General features: G+C 39.8%; 2 protein-coding genes across 3 annotated transcripts in view; one reads left to right on the forward strand and one right to left on the reverse strand.

Annotated features, from left to right (window-relative positions):
• Nucleotides 1-3,594: 3,594 nt before the first annotated feature.
• LOC105051880 (alpha-(1,4)-fucosyltransferase) lies at nt 3,595-9,237 on the reverse strand. Its single transcript, XM_010932526.4, has 3 exons — nt 8,561-9,237; nt 4,965-5,138; nt 3,595-4,418 (listed from the first exon to the last, which is right to left on the reverse strand). The coding sequence occupies exons 1-3, from the start codon at nt 9,041-9,043 to the stop codon at nt 3,849-3,851; spliced, it is 1,227 nt and encodes a 408-aa protein (XP_010930828.1). The 5' UTR covers nt 9,044-9,237; the 3' UTR covers nt 3,595-3,848.
• A 7,503-nt stretch (nt 9,238-16,740) lies between these two features.
• LOC105051879 (DExH-box ATP-dependent RNA helicase DExH7, chloroplastic) overlaps nt 16,741-20,572 on the forward strand; it is a 60,764-nt gene continuing 56,932 nt past the window's right edge. The window contains exons 1-3 of one of the 2 annotated variants that reach the window (XM_019852894.2): nt 16,741-17,147; nt 17,860-17,965; nt 18,198-18,430. In XM_019852894.2, coding sequence (XP_019708453.1) covers nt 16,875-17,147; nt 17,860-17,965; nt 18,198-18,430 — 612 coding nt within the window. In that variant the 5' untranslated portion in view covers nt 16,741-16,874. The remainder of the gene's footprint in view (nt 17,148-17,859; nt 17,966-18,197; nt 18,431-20,572) is intronic. The other variant, XM_019852890.2, reaches the window with a different exon arrangement.

The raw sequence follows: 20,572 nt of genomic DNA on the forward strand, positions 1-20,572 counted from the left end.
GCCGGCCACGCCTTCAAGATTATTTTAAGAGCCTTCTAAAATTTTAAAAAAATTTCATTGCAACCATGCCAAATTTATCATAACCCAATAAAAGCACTTATATTTCACCGTATATTTCATCAATTTTTATAATAATATTTGATATATTATTTTATTAATTTTTAATTTTTGATTAAATTATTACAAATTCAACACATATCACCGTTGCAATGAAATTTTTTTTTAAAACTTACTAAAGCTTTTATGGGTTCCACGTCCGTGACAGTACTCCATGTCAGATCACCCATGATAGCTCGTTTTTATATTCCTCCACATTGCAGCACATGTTCTCACGTTAACAGGTAAACATAGTTTAGTTAGATATAATTAGCAGCTGTCATTAATTCACTCTATTAAAGTAAACTTAACATAAATCGTTACACAAACAACTAGAGGGTTGATCCATGATCCTTGAGCCTCCACTTGTGTACCCGAAAGCCTGAAGTGTTCGTGTGTGTACACCCTAATTAATGAATATAGATCCTGATTAATTACTTTACTTTTATCTAATGAAGAAATCTTAAGAAGAGAAGCTCAATTGCTTCTTCTTTTTTTTTTGTATTTTGTTTTCCACATGTTCATCATCTATGTATGGTATTGCACAAACAATGTTTTTTATGATTCTAAGGTTGGAGAAAACTAATTTTGTACAAAAAAAAAAATCTATTTAATTGTTGTGTGCGCTCTCTCTCTCTCTCTCTCTCTCTCTCTCTCTCTCTCTCTCTCTCTCTCTATATATATATATATATATATATGTATGTATGTATGTATGTATGTATGTATTTATATGTATTACTTTGGGTCTGGATAAAATTTTTTGTATTTCTAAAAACATATCATTGTATTTTTAAAAAATTGATTTTTTTTTTTTTTTTTTGGGTACGTGGACGTTTTCTGCAAAATTCTAAAAAGAAAAAGGAAAGGAGTTGGCTCCCGTCGATCCCACGGGTCAAATTTAACTGATCACCAGTCACCTGACGCCATTTTATACCCAATTAATGAAGCAAACAAGGCCCTTCTTGTCCTTGCTGTTTTGTTCGACGGAAATGGAGAGAGCTCACATCGTCGTCATCTTAATTCTACTTCCTATATTCTTGTCGTTCTTGATCTCATCTTTCTCCACCCCGACGGCAATGCACGTGGATCCAGATGCCCCCCCACCGTCCACGTCGTCTTCGTCAACCAGCCGGAGACCTGACAAACGAAAGAGAGTTGATTTCTTTAGCCCACAAGATTGCAATCAGATTCTAATTGTTATTGTTCATAATAATGGCATTAAATTAGTCCAATATTTCAGAATTTTTGAGAGGGGGAGGAAGACACACATGCTTCAGTGTAATTTCTCGGTCCAAATATTCAGAGATGCACCATGAAGAACTCTAACCTGAAACTGATCTGGTTGCTCAAACAAAGGGATGTGTCTATTAAGGCAAGTCCCAGTTCAAAAGGCTGATTACAATGGTTATCAAGATGCGCACCTTGGCGTTTAGGATGATCAAATTATGGTCTAATGCTTAAGCAAAGACTAAATTAAACTTTGTCTAGGATTTTTTTTTTTTTTTTGTGTGTGTGTGTGGGGGATGAGGAAGTTGTCTGGGACAAAATCAGACAATCAAATATTATGGGTTCCAATCACCTTCCGATGCCCAAAATTAAAGAGCCAACTCTGGCCTTCTTTGTCTCTTAGCAAAAATCTATGAGCTACCTCGATCGATGTTGATCCTGCAACTTGTGAGGCAATTTCTATATCTGACGAGTGTCTGAACCAGGTGGAAAGTTGGCAATATTTGATTCACGAAGTCAGCCAACTTTTCTGGGTGAAGCTTTTCTTTCCTCATGATTGTTTCGACTAATTCTATTTTACAGAACAACCTCGTGCTCTTAAGGTCATTTGGCACGCCATTCGAGCTGCATACAAAACCTGGAAAGCTCCATGATGCAGGTCTTTTCTGAACTTTAGTAAAATTCTAGTAGTAGAAAGGGATTTCTGTACAGATCCTTGGAGAAGTTCTCCTTCTAGTACATAAAATGGCCAATGTTCCCATTATATAAAGACGCAGAAATGTAGTGTAATCAAATGTAAAGACATTATCTTTGCATATAAATATGTCCATTTATGTTTGCAATCAGAATGCTGGTATGCACTCGAAGACATTGATCCATACATTATCGTTTGCAGATCATCTGAAAATTTTCAGAATGATTCCCTTCACATTCAATGTGACAAATTAACCTTGTTCTTTGGCATCGAAGCTTTGCAATTCTGAATTCTTGTAGGAGGTTGGTAGCTTTTGATTTTAGTCCTCTTAATGGTTTGCAACAGTGTCTTTGGTGGGCACCTAGTACCACTACAACAGTTGGGAAAATCATTTTAAAATGTTCTGTCATATCAATCGCTCAAACTATCTTTGCTCTTATGAACATTGTTCCGTTCACCCGCAGGGGCATCCAATGTACTAAATACTATGCAGTAATTCCCATTCAAAAAAAAATTCTATGTAATAACAAAAGCCTTCAGTTGCAATCTCTGTAATGGACAGCATTCAAGTTTCATGGCAATTGAAGATTAGCAGTGGAGTTTTGTAAATCATGGTTTTGTAAGTTGAGCAAAATCTGGCTTTTTCAAGTCTAATCCAAGGAGCAAGGAGGAGTGAGATAGATGGAATAAAAGAAAAATGGGGAGAGTATGATCACCCTCAAATTATAGCTAGTCAAGAACATAGTTGGAGCACCAAATAGAAAGCAAGATAAACAAATAAAAATTAAAATGCAAATATTTTGATATCTCATATAACACATCTGCTCATTTTCTTGTTCCACCAAAACAACCCACTGCCTCACTCAAAAAGACCAGATGGAAGATGTTATTTGAATTCCTTGATCCTATATATACACTAAAAAACTTCCCAACGGATAATCAAAATAAGATTAAATACACACCAACAAAAATCCATACATCCGCTTCGAAGAATAGATAGTTACATATAGGATAATTCTTATACTTGTCCAGCATTTGTCTCGCCAATTTCGTTTGTCTATCTTCAATTCTCACAGTAATTACATGGTACACATACATGATGACTTTCAATGTTTCCAGAGGTGGCCAGAAGTTAAATCGTTTAGACTGCTATGTACTAGATTTTAATGAAATTTGGTTCAGCATACAAATCGCTCTTCTAATAGCTGTAGGCCCCTTCAGTAACATTACAAACATAATAGCAGACAAAACCTTGATTTATACTTGGGAAAAAGTAACCGAACTTGGAAAACTTGGGATCCAAATTTTCTTTCTCACCGAATAATGTCATCTCCAGAAAGCCAGTCTACAACCCTCATGTTTCTGATTGGTGTGAGCAACTCTGAAGTCAGTCGCACAATATTCCACAACTAGAAGACTTTGATAGAAAGAGTCAAATATAATTCCCATAATCCCAATGCAGTAATATCTTAATTTTAAAAGGAATTCTAAATTTGCTCAGCTTTGCAACAATATGGTATAGTTTTCTGCTTGTGCCCTTCATCAATTGCAGTATCATCCATTCGATAGAAGACTAGTTCAACAGTAACTTTTTTTTTTTCAAATTTTTGATTAAAGAGTGCTGTTCTTTGATGTTGCATAACAAGTCAATGGATACAAATGTGGACCGTATTACATTGGTGTGACTCTGGACAACAATGGTTACAGGATTCAGTTCATACCAAAACAGAAGAGAAAATTTTTCTTTATGCCTATAATATAACCAAAGCCTGGGTAAATACAAGGCATGGAAGCCTCAAATGAATAAAAGATGAAAATCATAACAGCAGACTCACAATGTTCTAGCATTCCTCCCACCTTTCCTACTAATAACCTCACAAAGCCGGCATGGCAATGTGTCAAGGCTGGCAGCACGAGTCTTTCCATAATTGCCCATCACACCACACCTCCTCCAAGCATGGTACTCTGCATATGCGATGGGATCATCTGCAAGGGCCTTCACATATGAAGCCAATTTCTCAAGAGAGCTGAATTTAGATCCATCTATTATAGAATTTGGAGGGACAAAATCCCATACATTGGGAGCACCAAAGTAGATGGGCACTGCACCGGCATCAAGAGCATAATAGAGCTTCTCTGTCACATAGCTATCAGTTTTGGTGTTCTCAATGGCAAGGACAAACTTGTAATGTGACATAGCACAGTGTAGGTGGTTCCACCAAGGAGGGGCTGAGTTATCATCCATTGAACACTCAGGGTACAGGGAGAGAGCCATGTCAAGACCTCCAACATTATTCAGGCACTTACCAAAGGAATGATGGGATACAAGGGAAAGGAAATTTTTGGCAAGTTGGTTCCGCTGGGGAAGGCATCTCGAAGACGACCAGTAAACAAGGCTATCCTGAGAAAGTAATCAAAAGTGAGAGATAAAATTAGTTATTTAATGAAAAATCAGAATGAATGCAATATCTGACAATTACAACAAACATTTGAGCCAAATAATTTACGACGAATTGCACAGTGTATTCTCTAGGGAATAGTTTTTCAAATTCATGCCGATTTTTGTAACCCCAACATACACACCGCATGTGCACTATGGAGTTATTAATCCACGAAGTACCTTTTACAAGGAGAGGAGAAAAAAACATGAAACACACTGCCACCAGTTTCAGGCAATGTACTGCGAAAAGCCATTTAACCAACAGAGCTTCAACAGCTTCAAGCATGACAAGATACTTACTGCTGGAAACAGCAGTTGCAATGAAATCAGGGATATGGAGATACTCAATAACTGTGATAGCAAATATGATAATGTGAAAATGTGGTCGGGAAGGGGGGGTTTGCGGGGGCAACGAAATATCAACATTTTCAAAAAATAAATACGAAATAAGATGGCCTGGAAGAACAGGGGAATCACTAAAATGCAAAGCATAAACAGATAACTTACATTTCTTTTTTCAGAGGACACATGGTAATTCCGATTTTTATGAAACAGTGTGCCCGCATATGTCGATTGAACATCATCTTTGGCATGATAACCAACAAATATGTCTTCAAAGCCTGATGGCTTTCTACTGGCTTCAAGTTCCACATAAACACGAAGAGGATCTCCTCTTCGCCTCTGGCAAATGGAAATTGGATTAAAATGCAAAAGTTATGCTAAAGTGGCAATAAAGCATGCAGACTATTATAAAAAAAGCAGAATGCTGCAAATAAAAATAATCTAGAGAAAGCTTGTAGCTGAAGTCATGAATTCCCCCGCAAGAATCTCTGGAAAATGAGTAAATCATACTTGTTTTACAAGACATCTATGTGACTCCACATTCTACTATATTTTAAAATGAAATTTATTCTGCCAGGCTTTCAAGCCAATCCCTCATAAAATTTAAAATATTGGCATATGTGAACTTCTTTCATCAAATCATATACCCATACAATTGTTAATAATACTACTCGTCACCATCAGGCTATAAGAACCTGTGATTAACCTATCATCATGAGAACAAGCATCCAGGCAGGAAATAAGTTATCAATAAGTTGTGTTGCATAACCATGTGGAATTGAAAGACATACATTTCAGAAGGAAAGATCCTTGAGAACAAATTTATTAGACCCTCCAAATATGGTTATCCTTTACATGCATCCATTCATGGTTCCAATTAGATTCCTCCCGGGCATTTATGAAGAATAATGCCAGCACTAAAATAATGCCATCGCTAGTAGACCTGGAGTGCATCTTGCAAATCCTTATTTAATAAAATTTGTGGGATGGAGGTGCTGGCTTACCAAGTTGATAGTCTTTAAAAGGTGTACCGAGTGACATGGAAAACTTCACCAAGATCTGAGGGATTGGAGATATTAGAAACGGGCTACACTCCATTGTGTATTCCATTGCCATTTATCTGCCTATGGAGAGAGAGTTTGTGTGGGGGTGAGAGAGAGAGAGTGTGTGTGCAGGTGAGAGAGGAGACGAGACTTGTGGGGCTGCCTCCTTAGCAACTCATGTCAACAACTTGTTTGGAGTAAACCACTACTATGATGTTGACATGATTATCATTGATGAAAGTTTGTTCATGACAAAATCTCACACTTGGAAACTATTTGATGAAATTTCGAGAGACAGCATTCATAAATCTCCAAATATCTTGCAGTCAAAAGGGAATATCCAAGGATGTCTCAGAAAAACCATAGAAAGTTTAAGCGGATACCCAGCAAGCTGAAAAACACTACTTATCAAAAAGCTTGAATGCTGGTCAGAGTACCTTCAATGAAGAAGGTGGTTGTCTATAAGCATGTGCATTGATCAGATGTAATGTTCTTTTTTTAATTAAGAAAAAGGTTTGAGTATATAGCATCTTGCTTGAAATGGAGTGGTTGGGGAAAAGTGTGTATTAGCAAAACATTCATCACAGAATGTTAAGCTGGCCCAACCATACACCTTACAATAGGAATTGGAATGTCACAGGATTTGCTAGTTTGTCCTCAGCGAATCCAAGGTGTACCTCCTCTTCAAGTATGTGTCCTTTTACTTTATTAGCAGCAGCATGAATCTTGATAAACTTGACAGGAATACAAACCCTCAGTTCTTTCCTTTTTCTCCTTTTGTTTTAGTTTTAGGTCGAATGCCAAAAGAAGAAAAAATGCAAAATGTGTTGCTCCATATCTTCAACTCAACATCCAAGGCTTCTATATTCCAGCTTAAATGAGTAATATTAATATTTTCCTATCAAGTAACATCGATAGTTGCATCAAGAGCCCTATCGGGTATTTCACAACAAAAAAACTGCCCTTTTAAATTTCAAAAAGTCCATTCTAGTGATATTCTCAAGAAGAAACACAGCATACATTGGCTTTAGAACACATAAATATTTATTTGAGAAGAATATAATAATTTTTATGATTCGACATGTTGGCAGGTTAAGAATACCATAAAAGAGGTTAGGCTTTCTCCTCGACTGGTTTAGATGAATTGTGGTGTGAAAGGAAAATAAGCTTCAAAATCAATGCATCCATCATGCATATGCGAAAATTATTACTAGAAGAAGGGCCAGAATGTACCGGACGGCAAACAAAATAACAGAATATGTAAAAAAAGGGTATGATAGAGAAATTAAAGAGGAAATGTTCTGGCTTACTTTTCTGCCCAATTAAAATGTATAAATCTCTTATTCAACTTACTATCTGAAATCAAAATAACATCAAAATAAGAGTTTCCTGTACCAAGAGATTCAGGATTGCCCCTTTTGGCTGATTGAGTGACACCACCATGTGAAAATAGAGTAAAAAGAACATCCAGACAATGACTTGAAACATATGAAGTTGCAGAAAACTCCTTCAGATGACATGAAGGATGCCAACAACATCACAAAGAATTAAGCAGAAAAACAAGGTACATTTGAAATGAAGGAAATGTTATGATCTCTGCACAAGCCTAATGTGCTGTCTCTTTGCTCTATTAGCATAAGGCAAAGCCCTGAGGAAGCTGCGAAAGGTCATAACCAATCTGAATTTCAGCAATGCACCATCAAATGTCATAAAAATCTGAATTCATGATATCCTTTAGCATCTATGGAGGGTGGATTCACTGTCATGTCATACTATCAAAGGATCAGTGTCATGTGGAGAGTCCTGTAGATCTAAACAACCATGATTGAGATTCCTTCTTTTTGTTTTCTTCGCTTTCATTTGATAGGGTTTTTAATTTGTGTAAAATTATAAAGGAAAAGAAAGTGCTTCTGAACTAGAATTTGCAATATAATAAAAAAAGAATACTGTATTGTTTATGTGATTGCCATATGCTCGCTACCAGTCACATGCATGCTTGATTTAGCTTAAGAAGATCAATCGAACTTACACTGAGGTGCTCAAAACTTGCCTATTTGTTACAACAAGACAATTAAAGCTGAATTACAAGAAAAGGATCCTCGGTATAAGTGTAAGCAGTGGTATGCGGCATATGATGTTAGGACGTGTTGATACTTGGGCAAATATTGAACAGTAACAAAGCTTAAAACAGGGCGGTGTAAATGGGGACGGGATTCAGTCTGACTTGTTGAAGATTTTCTTTTTGTATGCTAGATGTCCGCTCTAATGAATATGTGTTCGAAATTGCCTTTTCTAAATGGGAACCGATTTTAGTGGGACCAGAGAAATTCACAATCATATTTGAAGACCATAAAGCTCGCATGAAACAAAAGCGATCTCTCCTGATATCGAATTCGAAAGAGAAGCAAGGAATCATGACATATTCCAATGAAGAACCAAAATCAAGGGGAACAACAAGAGTCACAACTGAAAGAAGCATATACAAAGAGTGAATTGGTCCGCAAAGCTGCCAAAAAAATAAAAAAACTATGATCTCATCATAAAAATACCTAAAAATCGGCATCACGTTAAGTACTTAAAAATACCTAAAAACTAAGATATCCAAGACTGAGGCCAAATACCTAAAAATTGACGACATTTCTATAGATCGCAGTTATAAAGACGAAAATGAGTTCAAATTCAAAAAAAAAAAAAGGGTGTCATTTTTCGGGGCATTACCCTTCGTGGAGGCGTCACGCTCTCGAACAACAAAGCATCGGGCTTGTCGGCAAGAACCTCAGATTTGGTCCACAGGCAAGTCATCCCGCAGCGGCACGAGTAGAGATTGTCCATATTGTCCGGAATCCAAGTCCACCCCTTCACGAGCACGCTTACGTGATCCATCCCCAGCGCTGTGCAATCCCCACCGTCGACGCTCTGTATCACCGAGGCGTTGGCCGTCCATCCCTTGTACCTCTCCCGGAACCGCGCGCACCCGATCTTGGAGTCCCACCGGGCGAAGGCGGCGGCGAGATCGGTGAAGGGTTCTTTGGGGCGGGAACCCACAGAGCCGGTGGCGGCGGAGGAGGAGACGATGGAGGCGGAGGAGGGAATGGGAGAGGAGAGGGAGGGGAATTCGAGGAAGCCGGTGAGAAGGAGGAAGAGGAGGGCGGCGGAGGCGAGCATCGGGGCGAGGTAATTGATGGGCTTTAAGGGGAGCATAGGGCGCGCGGAGAGGAGGAAGAAGAGAGATGGCCGGCTCTTCTTTCTTCCACCGCCAAGGAGAGAAGGGGAGCCTGGGCAAAGTTCACATTCTTTTTTCTGAGGAGGAAGAGAAGACGAGACCAGAAATTGGACGTTTCGGACTTTAGGATCTGGTTTAAGGTAGGTAGCCGGCGAGGTGAACGAAGGGTGCGGTGCGCGGATCTAGCGAGACGCGAAGCCATTCTGAACAATGCTCTACTAGGCACGTGATATGCACACGAGTGGGGGGGGGGGGACGCCGAGGGTTGACTGTTATTTCTGATAAATATATTTCCACTTTGAGCTGGGTTTTTTTTTTCTTTTCTTTTCTTTTCTTTTCAGATTTCCTTTCCCTTAAAGCACCTATTGATGGTTTCAGTCAGATGCAATGACCTCCCATCCGATAAATACACTCTCCCTTTCAATTATTTTTCTTGATTTAAAAAAAGATGTGCACATAAAGTACTCTCAATGGATGGTATATGAACATGATGTTTTCCAAGATGGTTTGAATACGCTCTTATATGTATCATGTGCACAAGATGTTAAATGAATATGTGTCATTAAGGATGTAATCAATTGTAAACGCTTAATGCATGCAGTAGATGAGCCTATTCAACACAATGTATGTGAAGCATTTCATCAATTTATTCTATCTAATTTGAAAAATAAGTTATTTACAGAGCCACTAAATGTAGTTTCACATTTCATTGATGGTTTTCTCATTCTTTCACAAAAATATTACACGGAGAGGATATTTTGAGAGTGAAGGGTTGAATTAAGATCTGTCATGGATATTATTAAATATTTCAAAAATTTTGAGATTGAGTAGATAAATTATAGATTTCATATAGAGATTAAAAAAAATAGATGATAAAGAATAGGCTGTTTGCATGATCTCCGGAATGGTTTGGTCCAAAATCTATCTTGTTGGATGGGGTGGAGATATGTCGTTTTATTGATTCTATCAACCCAGTAATCAATGATAATCTATATTTATTAGCAGATAAATGCACTTTGATCTATTAATGATATATTGAATCTTTTACAATTTTAATTTTGGATATATGGTTTTATAAATTTTTATATAAAATGCTATAATCATTCATTGTACATAGCATGGTTTTTTTGTCTTGTGCAAAATTTGCTAATTAGCTAAATAGTAATGGGAATGATGAATGACACTCATTATCCCCATGGCAATTCTCAACCCATCAACCGCCGTATCAAACTAGACAATTGAATGTTGATATAATGAATGATTGATGGTAGTACTTATTGCTGCTCATTTTATATTTTGCCTAAATAATCTATCAATTTTTTTAATATCATAACCTTCTTGTTATATATACGACAATAATGGCTCATGAAAGTCTCAGCATTTAAAAAAAAAAAAAAAAAAAACCCAAGATCTAACCTCCCTTTTTCCAAAAACACAAGAAATAATAAAAGTACAGGTGCCCTCATGCTAATTCAGGATCTCAGAATCAAATGCTGGACTGGTGATGATGTAATAATATCAAAAACCTTTCAAATAGAATCACAATCATCCCCATAAGCCTTGGTAACTAGTAGGACATCGTAAACATATAAAAATAATATAACTTACCTACATGCTTGTTAATATGAAAACCATTAATATATTGCATGCATTAAGTGTATACAATTAGCAACATCTCGAACATTGTTCATTTCACCTTTTACCTCTCGAAATAACCTCTCACACCACTTGCTCCACCAGGTAAGACCTCAAGTGGCATTAATCTCCTCTAACTTTTGAGTATCACAGTCTAAAAGTCAAGTACGGAACTCAAGTTTAACAATATTGCACTTATTCTATTATGAAAGTAATCTACGAGTATGATGAAGTTTACCATTGAATCTATGTATTGATGATCTCGAGATATAGATGCACCATGCTCAAGCAATCAAATCCTTGAGTTGAGTAAGCTCGTATTTGAACTCTTCAAAATTGAAAGCTCACGTTTAAAACATCAATAAATAGCTTGGTTTGAAGTGGTTCAACTAAGATGGCAAATTCGTCAATTAGATAACAATTCCAACAAAGATAATTTACAAAATGCTTTATCCAACCAATGCTATATTTGAAGTATATTCTTGTTGGAGAAAACCGACCGGCCTCCATTTGCCAATCAATCTCTGGAACAGTCCGACCGATATCCGATTCTGACCCACCAAATAAATGGACGATCTTGAAAGTGACTACTGACTATATGTCAGCTGAGCAGGCCGATACTACTTTCAATCGACCGACCGAATCTCCTTTGTCGATCCAGATTGATAAGCGGTCGATGTTCGGACTCTATAGACAACAGACTACTTCAACCATCGGTATTTCAGAGTTACTAACCGACAACCGACCCCTGACGCATAGTCGGCCGACTCATTCGAATATATCATAACCATCATGGACGGTTACTCCACTGATATCGCGGCGTAATCCATAGGGACTAATAACCCATTGCAAGATTACCGTCCTGTGATTCTATGCCGCTAAATGCGAGACCATATCTGACAGTTACGACCATCCACTCTATAAAAATGGGGTAAGACAACAGATTCGATAAGTCATTTTTGACGCTGAGCTCTGTCACCGTTCTCATTCTATTATTGTCCAGTCTCCCTCTTTGACTTAAGCATCAGAGGATCCCTGCCAGAGATAACTCCGATCAGTGTAGATTTCATTTTACAGATGCTCGTTCCCGGCGACAGGCGACGAGGGGATTAGCAGTAACAGATTGACGCGCCAGGAAGGGGGGAAGAACAAGAAAGAAACTCGCAATGACGAAAATCAGAGCTCAACGATCAGTGATGATCGGATCGACGAGACACTCTTCCCATCGGGAAGAGGCCCCTCCCCTGCCTCCGATAGCAAAGCCCAGTTCTCCATGCCCCGTGGTTATCACAGATGCTCAGATTACTATGATCGTGCAACAAATGAATGTCCTCACGGAGGCAATCAAAAGCCTCCAACAACAGCAAACCCAGCCACCACAACCGTCGGTGGAACAACCGGTGGCACATACGATGCACTCCAGACACAACCGCCGTCATCCATGGTGATCTCCATCCCCTTCACCAGAGCGGTCGTCTTGGCTATCTTGTCGGGATGAGCCGCAACATTCACGGCGCTCCCGACGCCCCACCCGCAATTCGCGATGTTCTTCTCCTTTCTAGTTGGATCAAGCAAGGAAAAGAAAGCGACCGCGAGCACCATCTGCCTCTCCCTCTAATTCATCGAAAGGATCAACCCCCAGGATCTCCCACCGCCAATGGCTTGAGAACTACAAACGTAAGTTCCAAGAAATCGATCGCCAACTCGTCCAGTTCCAGACGGACGGTCAAAAATCTTCAAATGACTTCGATTTCCATACCGTCCAACCTCTCTCCCGACTTATTTCGGATGAACCGATCCTGAGTCGGTTCAAGATGCCGCACGTGGAGCCCTACGATGGCTCCACCGATCCAGTTGACCATCTCGAGAGCTACAAGGCTCTCATGACGATTCGGGAGGCAACCGATGCCCTCCTCTGCATCGGCTTCCCGACAACACTTTGGAAAACTGCTAGGGCTTGGTATTCCGAGCTTCGGTCGAAAAGTATCCATTCTTTCGGATAGCTAGAGCACTCATTCGTGGCCCACTTCAACACCAGCCGAAGGCCACCGCAAATCTCGGATAATCTCTTTTCGATCAAACGAGGAGAGATCGAAACACTCCAGGATTTCATGGCCCGATTCAACGCAGCTACAGTTGAGGTCAGGGACCTCAACAAAGACATTGCCATATCAGCCATGAAAAGAGATCTGAGGGGGTCCTGATTCACGTATTCACTAGACAAGACTCTCCCTCAGACGTATGCCGAACTTCTGAAGCGTGCATACAAATATATGCACACATACGAAGGAACTTTTGACCGATGTCAGACAAAAGGCAAGGGTCAGAAGAAGAAGAAATAGAAGAAAGAAGAAGCTCCAGCTAAATCAAGTCAGTCACATACCGATGAACGAACTTTACCTCGATGATGGAGTCCGAGACCGAACTACGACAGGTATAACTCCCATACTCCTCTCTCTGCTCTTCGTGCGCAGATTCTTATGGAGATCGAAGAAGCAGAATATCTATGATACCCTCCACAAATGAGAGCACCGTCGAGGGGCCACGATCGGAAGAAGTACTGTCGTTCCATCATGATCATGGTCACGATACCGAATAATGCATTCAGCTCAGGGATGAGATAGAGACCCTAATTTGATGAGACTACCTCGAGAAATATCGGTGGGACCTACCGACTCAATCTCTTGTCGATCGATGATCGACGACTCCAGTCGATTGAGGAAGCTGTGAATAACCAACCGACTGTGGGAGTCAGGAACATGATCTCCAGACAGCTGGATCAGGGGGCAACTTCCGATGAGGAGTTGATGAAGCGACTGCAGCTCCATAATGTAATAACTCCTTTGAAAGATGATGTTCGAGGAATTCAAACTCCTCACTACGATGCTGTTGTTATTTCGATAATTAGCTAATAAGACTTCTTTCCGAATACAACCACTCGGAGAATCAACTACTTCGGTGTCGATTATATTTCGATCTTCTTGCAAAAACTGACATCCCGACTGTGATTTTAAAGCGACACCGAATATACTTCGGCTTTTACTGTAAAAACCTGAAGATCGACGATCTTGACACCAAATATACTTCGTCTTTCACTGTAAAAGTTAGAGGATCGACTATCTCGACACCAATGACATATCGGTTCTCCCAAAGAATCGATCTATCAACTTCAACTGGAGGCTAGCGTTGGCGACGCAGATCCTCTCTACAAAAGTCGCGTTGCCCCCATGGTCAGCTCTCCATTGAAGCAGCTGGCTAATTTGTCGACTTAATATCAACTAAGAAAGGCAAAATACCAAGATGACCAAGGTCGGATTCGGACTACACCGACACGGCCATGGCTGGTCGAGAGATTATCAACATCAACGGGATGCCAGCGCTGACAACAAAGATCTCCTCTACAAAAGTTGCACTGCCCCATAGTCAGCTCGCGATCCAAGCAGCTGGCTAATTTGCGGACTTAGCATCAACTAAGAAAGATAAAATACCAAGATGACCAAGGTTGGATTAGAATTATACCGATATGGCTACGGTCCGATGAGGAATATTTGGCTTGCCACCGTTTATCAGACAATGCGATGTATGAGCCCAACCAAAGTTCGGATGATGGATATTCGACTTGCCATCATTATCTTAACTAAATACGTCGGACACCGCTCGACTAGTAAATTCCACAAAGTCTGCGAAATAGTCGGATCTACAATTTACTTCAGAGACGGATCAACAAGCAAACGTTACAAATTCGATGACACAAGAAAGTATTTCAGAAAAGAACTTTTGTTATCAAAAGAGGAGTTACAAAATTGGACCAGAGTCCGATCATACAAAAAGAAAAATCAAAAGCATCGACTAATCTTCATTCCACTGAAGAACTGGCAGGTCCATCTTGGATCGGCATCTCTGATAAATTTTGCCTTCCAGCTTGGGAACGGTACGAATCGGATCAAACTGCGAAGATGGTTGGCCGATCATACTGCCCGACCAACCATGCTAATAGCCTGATCCACTTCTACATGAAAAATGCGATCAACGACCGCACCCTCCTTGCTGAAGCCTGACCTGCAACTAGAGCTAGAGGCGAGCTTCAGATTTTCGTCCACCAATGAAAATGACTTTGATCATATAGCTGAGACGGAGATGCGGGATACATAGAAATAGATTGTCGACCCCACCATCGGCACTAGGAGTAAAAAGGACATCGGCCTGAAGCACGATGCCACTTCCAAAATCGACTAAAGGTCAGACCCCATAATGGAAAAGCCTCCGAGTCCAACAGAGAGTCGTCGGCGGAATCCACGATCGACCACCCTTTGTGACAACCTCACTCATCGAAAATACTCAAAGAATCTGGACTGAGGAAAGCGACAAAAGATGATTTCCACTCAAAACTTGCTCTCTAACAGAGCCCTCTTTCCAGAAAAGACAAAATGAGAATGTGTACCTGACTAACAGAGCCCCTTTATATAGAGAAATGCCCGACGGATCGGATGAAAGCGGTCAGATCGAAGCCATGCCAGGTGACGATGCGTGGCAACATCTGAGCCCATCACCGGCCCGATGGTTCGATGTACTTGCACCAGATTGAACCACATCACCTCCATCCGCGTAAACAACTCCGACCCAATAACGTCCTGACACATGACGAAAATCTACAAGCCAGAGTTGAATCGCATGACGCCGGTTCGTCTTCCCGATATAACGACTGACGCCGGCTCACCTTCCGCAAACGATGCCTGACACTAGATCTCTCTGTCGATACAATAGTTCAAGGACGACAAAGGGGATGATCGGTTGTATTCCGGAGAATGTGGCGACAAAATTGAGACTCGATATGATGGATAACCATTCTTTTCGTCCAAAGTGACCGACCACGTAGCTACACACGCGATGACTCGCCATTTGGACTCAGAAGTGGGGGGCAACTGTTGGAGAAAATCGACTGGCCCCCATTTGCCGATCAATCTCCGGAACAGTCTAACCAACACCCGACTCTGACCCACCAAATAAACGGACGATCCTGAAACGACTACCGACTATATATCGGTTGAGCAGGCCGACACTACTTTCAACCGACCGACCGAACTTCCTTTGCCGATCCAGATTGATAAGTGATCGATGTTCGGACTCTACAGACAACAGAGTATTTCGACCGTCGGTATTTCAGAGTTACTAACCGACAACCGACTCCCGACGTATAGTCGGCCGACTCATTCAAATATATCATAACCGTCACGGACGGTTACTCCACTGATATCGCGGTGTAATCCATGAAAACTAATAACCCATTATGAGATTACCGTCCTGTGATTCTACGTCGCTAAATGTGAGACTATATCCGACGGTTACGACCATCTACTCTATAAAAAGGGGGTAAGGCAACAGTTTTGGTAAGCCATTTTTGACGTTGAGATCTGTCACCATTCTCATTCTATTGTTGTCCAGTCTCCTTCTCTGACTTAAGCATCAGAGGATCCCCATCAGAGATAACTCCGATCAGCATGGACTTCATTTTGCAAGTGCTCGTTCCCCGCGACAGACGAATAGGAGATTGGCAGCAACAATTCTTTATATTATTCTATACTAATGTTTTATTATAATGAAAACTCAGTTATTTTAGGCTCTTGATGCGGAAGGTTCGCCACATACACATTTTTAAATGTTATTCACTACTTTCAAAGTCACATATATTGCATACCTACAATACCAATTAAGTGTCAGGATAGTAACAAATTGGATATGAGTGGAATAGGCTATCATTGATACTTTCTCCATGTCTATCTTGGAACAGCATTGAAAGAGCTAGATGAGGTGGATTAGATGGATTGAACCAGATAAAGACATAATTTTTTTGGTATAAGTTTTTTTTTTTTTTTTTTGAGATTTATGAGGAGTTATATATATCAAAATCAGTTCATGGTTGATTTTATTATTATCTATACTTGCTTTGGATCAGATGTAGATCGGATCAAATCCGTCCTATTAAAATTGGGTAGGTAGCTGATGTGATGCAGTAAATTACCATCCCCATTAAGAACCCTAGAAGAGCATCAACGTTATATAGATCACGGCAATAACACAATTTCAAGTTACGTCCTGCGTTCCCCTCTCTTGGGAGACATCCGATAAAACCCGGTGCCATTCTTTGCTCGCGCTTCCGACAGAGACCATAGCGACATGCCTCCCAAGAGGAGGCAGCAGCAAAAGGCGAAAGCCAAATCGGACGCGAAACCCGCTCCGAAGCTCCAGATATCGGCGGATAACGAGCGCCGCCTCCGCCGCCTGCTCCTGAATACCGAGAGGCCGGCACCGCCGCCGGCGGCGGCCCCCGCCCCTGCTGACACCGCTTCGAGAGCTCAGAAGGCGAAGAGGCTCCGAAGCATCTACGACAAGCTCTCGCTCGAAGGCTTCTCTTCCGATCAAATCGAACAGGCTCTCTCTGCTCTCAAGGTTGTCTTTTCTTATGTACATTTTTTTTTTCCTCCTCATATCACGAGCTTCCCTTTCTCAACCTTGGGTGCAAGAAATACAAATTGATCCATTTGATTATTTCTAGCTTCTAATGCGATTAGATAAAACGCAAAGAGTACGAGAACTTACTTTTGGTTCTTGTCCATATGGTTTCAAGAAACACTGTTTATTTTTCTCTGGATTTCTTTTAACTGTTAACGCGATTAAATTTATGTTAAAGAGGAAAGATTTAGCTAGGCACGTTCTTTTGATTCTCGCGAGTTTTGGGTTTTTGAAACTCAACACGATCGAAGTTTCTTGACATGTTTTGATTTGATCAACTGTATTTTGAAATTGTAATGCGATTGCCATGCATGGTACGGTTCTGTTTACATGATCACAATCTTCTGGTTCATGAATAGGGATTTTATCTGAATTCTGGGTCCAAGTAAGATTCGGGCTTAATTGATTTCATTTTTGTCTCCTTTGCCGGTTGTTCCATTGTATTTTTTGTGCATTTTCCCAGATTGTTTCAATGATGAGAAGCTTCCTGATTAAGGATTTTAACCTGGACTCAATTTTCCTGAAAAACTTAGCGGCTGAGATTTCTTGAAACTCTTTAGAGTGATCAATTTTCTTTAAAGAGTAAAATGCCGAGCAATGTACTTGGAATTTAATATATATGTAAAACAATTGTTTCTGTAAATCATAGGAGGGTGCAACGTTTGAGACTGCTCTAGACTGGTTATGCTTTAATATTCCTGGAAATGAGCTTCCTCTGAAGTTTTCAAGTGGGGTTTCTTCATCTACTCACGAAGGTATTCATTCTTTATGCTATGCTGTGACTAGTATATTTCTTTCTTTTTATTTACTTTTGGCTGATGTGAATGAGTACCATCTTTAGTTCTTATTCTATTCTTTTCGTGTTCTTTTTTTTTTTTTTAAATAAACTACTGCACTGTGAAGGAATCAACATGGACTGCATCTGTTTCCATTTATCTTAGTTTTTTCTGCAACATTTTGATGTGCATCTAGTGATTTCTCATACAGGGGCAGAACGATCAGTTAAAATCATATCTACAGCTCGGGATGATTGGGTTCCTCAGCAACGTCTACCAGATGAAACAAAAAAAGGCATGCCTGGAGTTTCTATTGTAATTAAAGCACAACGTAGTGAGGAGTCTCTAGATCTGGGAAAATCATCACATAAGGACTGGATACGACAATACATGGAACAACAGGAAGACAAGGAACAACAGGAAGATGAGGAACAGCAGAAACAGGTATATGGATCACTTCAATATGTTGTTGTAAGGGGGTTTCTGAATAATACATATATCTTTTATGAGTGACAACATCATTGGCCTTGCATGATGTCTATAAGATAGAATTATTGCATGTTCTATTATGTGTTTTGGATTTAGCATAATTAAGATTTTCTGAACCGGTCGCTGGCCGGTATGGTATGGTACCGGTTCGGTACCATACCGACATACGGTATGACAGGCGTGCCGGTCAAACCGGCGCGTCAATTTTTTTTTTGTTTTGTTTTTTTAAGGAGTATTTAATAATTTTTTTTTATTTTTTGAGAAATTTTGATTAATAAAACTATTCTTTGATCTCAAATTGTGTTTTTAGGAAGAATAAGTATCCAAAAACAATGCCACATTTTTACGAAGTAACAAATAATTCAAAGGAGAGGCAAGATGTTTAGATTGACAGTCCTGATAAGTTGGCAGCCCTTTTTCTCTTTCAATTTCATGAAATATATCTATGATCTTGCAATTCTTTGATCACTTTTTAACTAGCAATATTCGAACTATAACTAGCGATATCCGAACTACAGAGTCTGAGGTACTTCCATAATTCTGATGTTTATATTTAAACTAATGTTTGTATCACTGAAAAAATACTTAAATCAATACGGGAGCTAGGATCTACAAAGTTTGAGGTACTTCCATGAATTAAAAAAAAAAAAAAGAGAAAAAAAGTGGAAGAACGGGAGCTAGGATCGAATACGTACCTCTAATCAAGCTTGATCGCACGTTTTCCAACCATTCTCGAAATGGAAAAAGGACGAAAGATGCCTCTGCTACGTCAAAATAACAGAGAGGAAGCCTTTCGGCTTCCTCTCAGGCCTTTCCCCCTCTTAAAACAGCTGAATCGGTCGGTTCGGTTCGAAACAGGGCCGAACCGCCCGGTTCGATCCCAATATCATCGGGTTCGGGTCTGAATCGGACGGTTCACTAATTTTTTATTTTTTTTCTTTGCCGGTTTTCATGGTCGAACCAGGCCGTTTGGCCGTCGGTTCGGTTTGGAACGCCCCGAACCGGGTGGTTCGGGACGGTTCCGAAAACCATGAGCATAATAATAGTCTCACTTAGCTCAAGCTTTAGCAAAGACATTATAAAGCCCACCAAGCAATTCATAAGGTTTTGGGTTAGTAATGTTTAGTAAATGACAGTAGTATATTTATTTAAAATGCGAAGAAAAATCTGGAGTGGTGAAAACCTTCTCTTCTTGTTTCTATATCTATAGCAATTCACAAATCTTGTTGCTCCATGTCTTGGGATCATCTATCCAGACCCAAATTTTGCTCCCTTTGCTTACAGCAATACATACCATATATGCTAACCTTGCTTTATTTGTTATACTTTGCCCATCTATTGTGCAAGGCCTAAAACTCTTCTCTTTTATTAGAGTATGGAGAATGGTTTGCTGTACTGCCCCATATCGCTCGGTACGGGGCATACCGGACCAGTACACTGTATTGTCTTGCACTGACACTACTGTACCAATACTATAAAAGGATTTTATCAGTATAGGGTCTATTACCGAAACGGCGAACTATGGAGTATTAGAGTAGAAAAAAGAAAATAAAATGACTATGGAGGATCATAAACCTCCATATAGGTGATTGTGGCTTGTACTGGTGTCACTTAATGCAGCAATAAATCAAGCACAAATTCTTTGCGATTTTTTCTTTTTGCTTCATTTCTTAATCTTTTCTGAAATCCATTAGTTTCACATTCATTACCATAGTTTGATTATATCAAGTTAAACATGGCACTTCACCTGTTTTTCATTGTTGGATCATATCATTGTTTTTCCAAAACATTGCTTCATCTTTTTGAAAAGCCATCGTCTTCTATGTTTGACACCTAGGCTCCTTTTGACACTGAGAATGTCCCAGACAAATTTATTCTATCAGTTGTCTTGGACTTGTCAGATATTTAAGTTCTAATCCAGAGTGGCCCATACTCAATTTCAACTTGAGTTATTTGCAGCATGGCTGGCAGTATTATCCCTTATCAGCATATTATGCATGTAAATTGATTTCATTTGGCAGTATCTTCCTTCATTAGCATATTGTATTATTTTTTTTCTTTCTTTTTTTTTTTGTTTAAATAAGTTTCATAGAAGTG

The sequence above is a fragment of the Elaeis guineensis genome, chromosome 9 (genome assembly GCF_000442705.2).
Source record: "Elaeis guineensis isolate ETL-2024a chromosome 9, EG11, whole genome shotgun sequence".
NCBI lineage: Eukaryota > Viridiplantae > Streptophyta > Magnoliopsida > Arecales > Arecaceae > Elaeis > Elaeis guineensis.

Coding starts and splice junctions, on each gene's coding strand:
- LOC105051880 (XM_010932526.4), bottom strand. CDS start 9,043: ATGCTCCCCTTAAAGCCCATCAATTACCTCGCCCCGATGCTCGCCTCC. Junction 5,139..8,560: donor GCGTGACGCCTCCACGAAGG/GTAATGCCCCGA, acceptor TCCATTTGCCAG/AGGCGAAGAGGAGATCCTCT. Junction 4,419..4,964: donor TGTCCTCTGAAAAAAGAAAT/GTAAGTTATCTG, acceptor TTACTTTCTCAG/GATAGCCTTGTTTACTGGTC.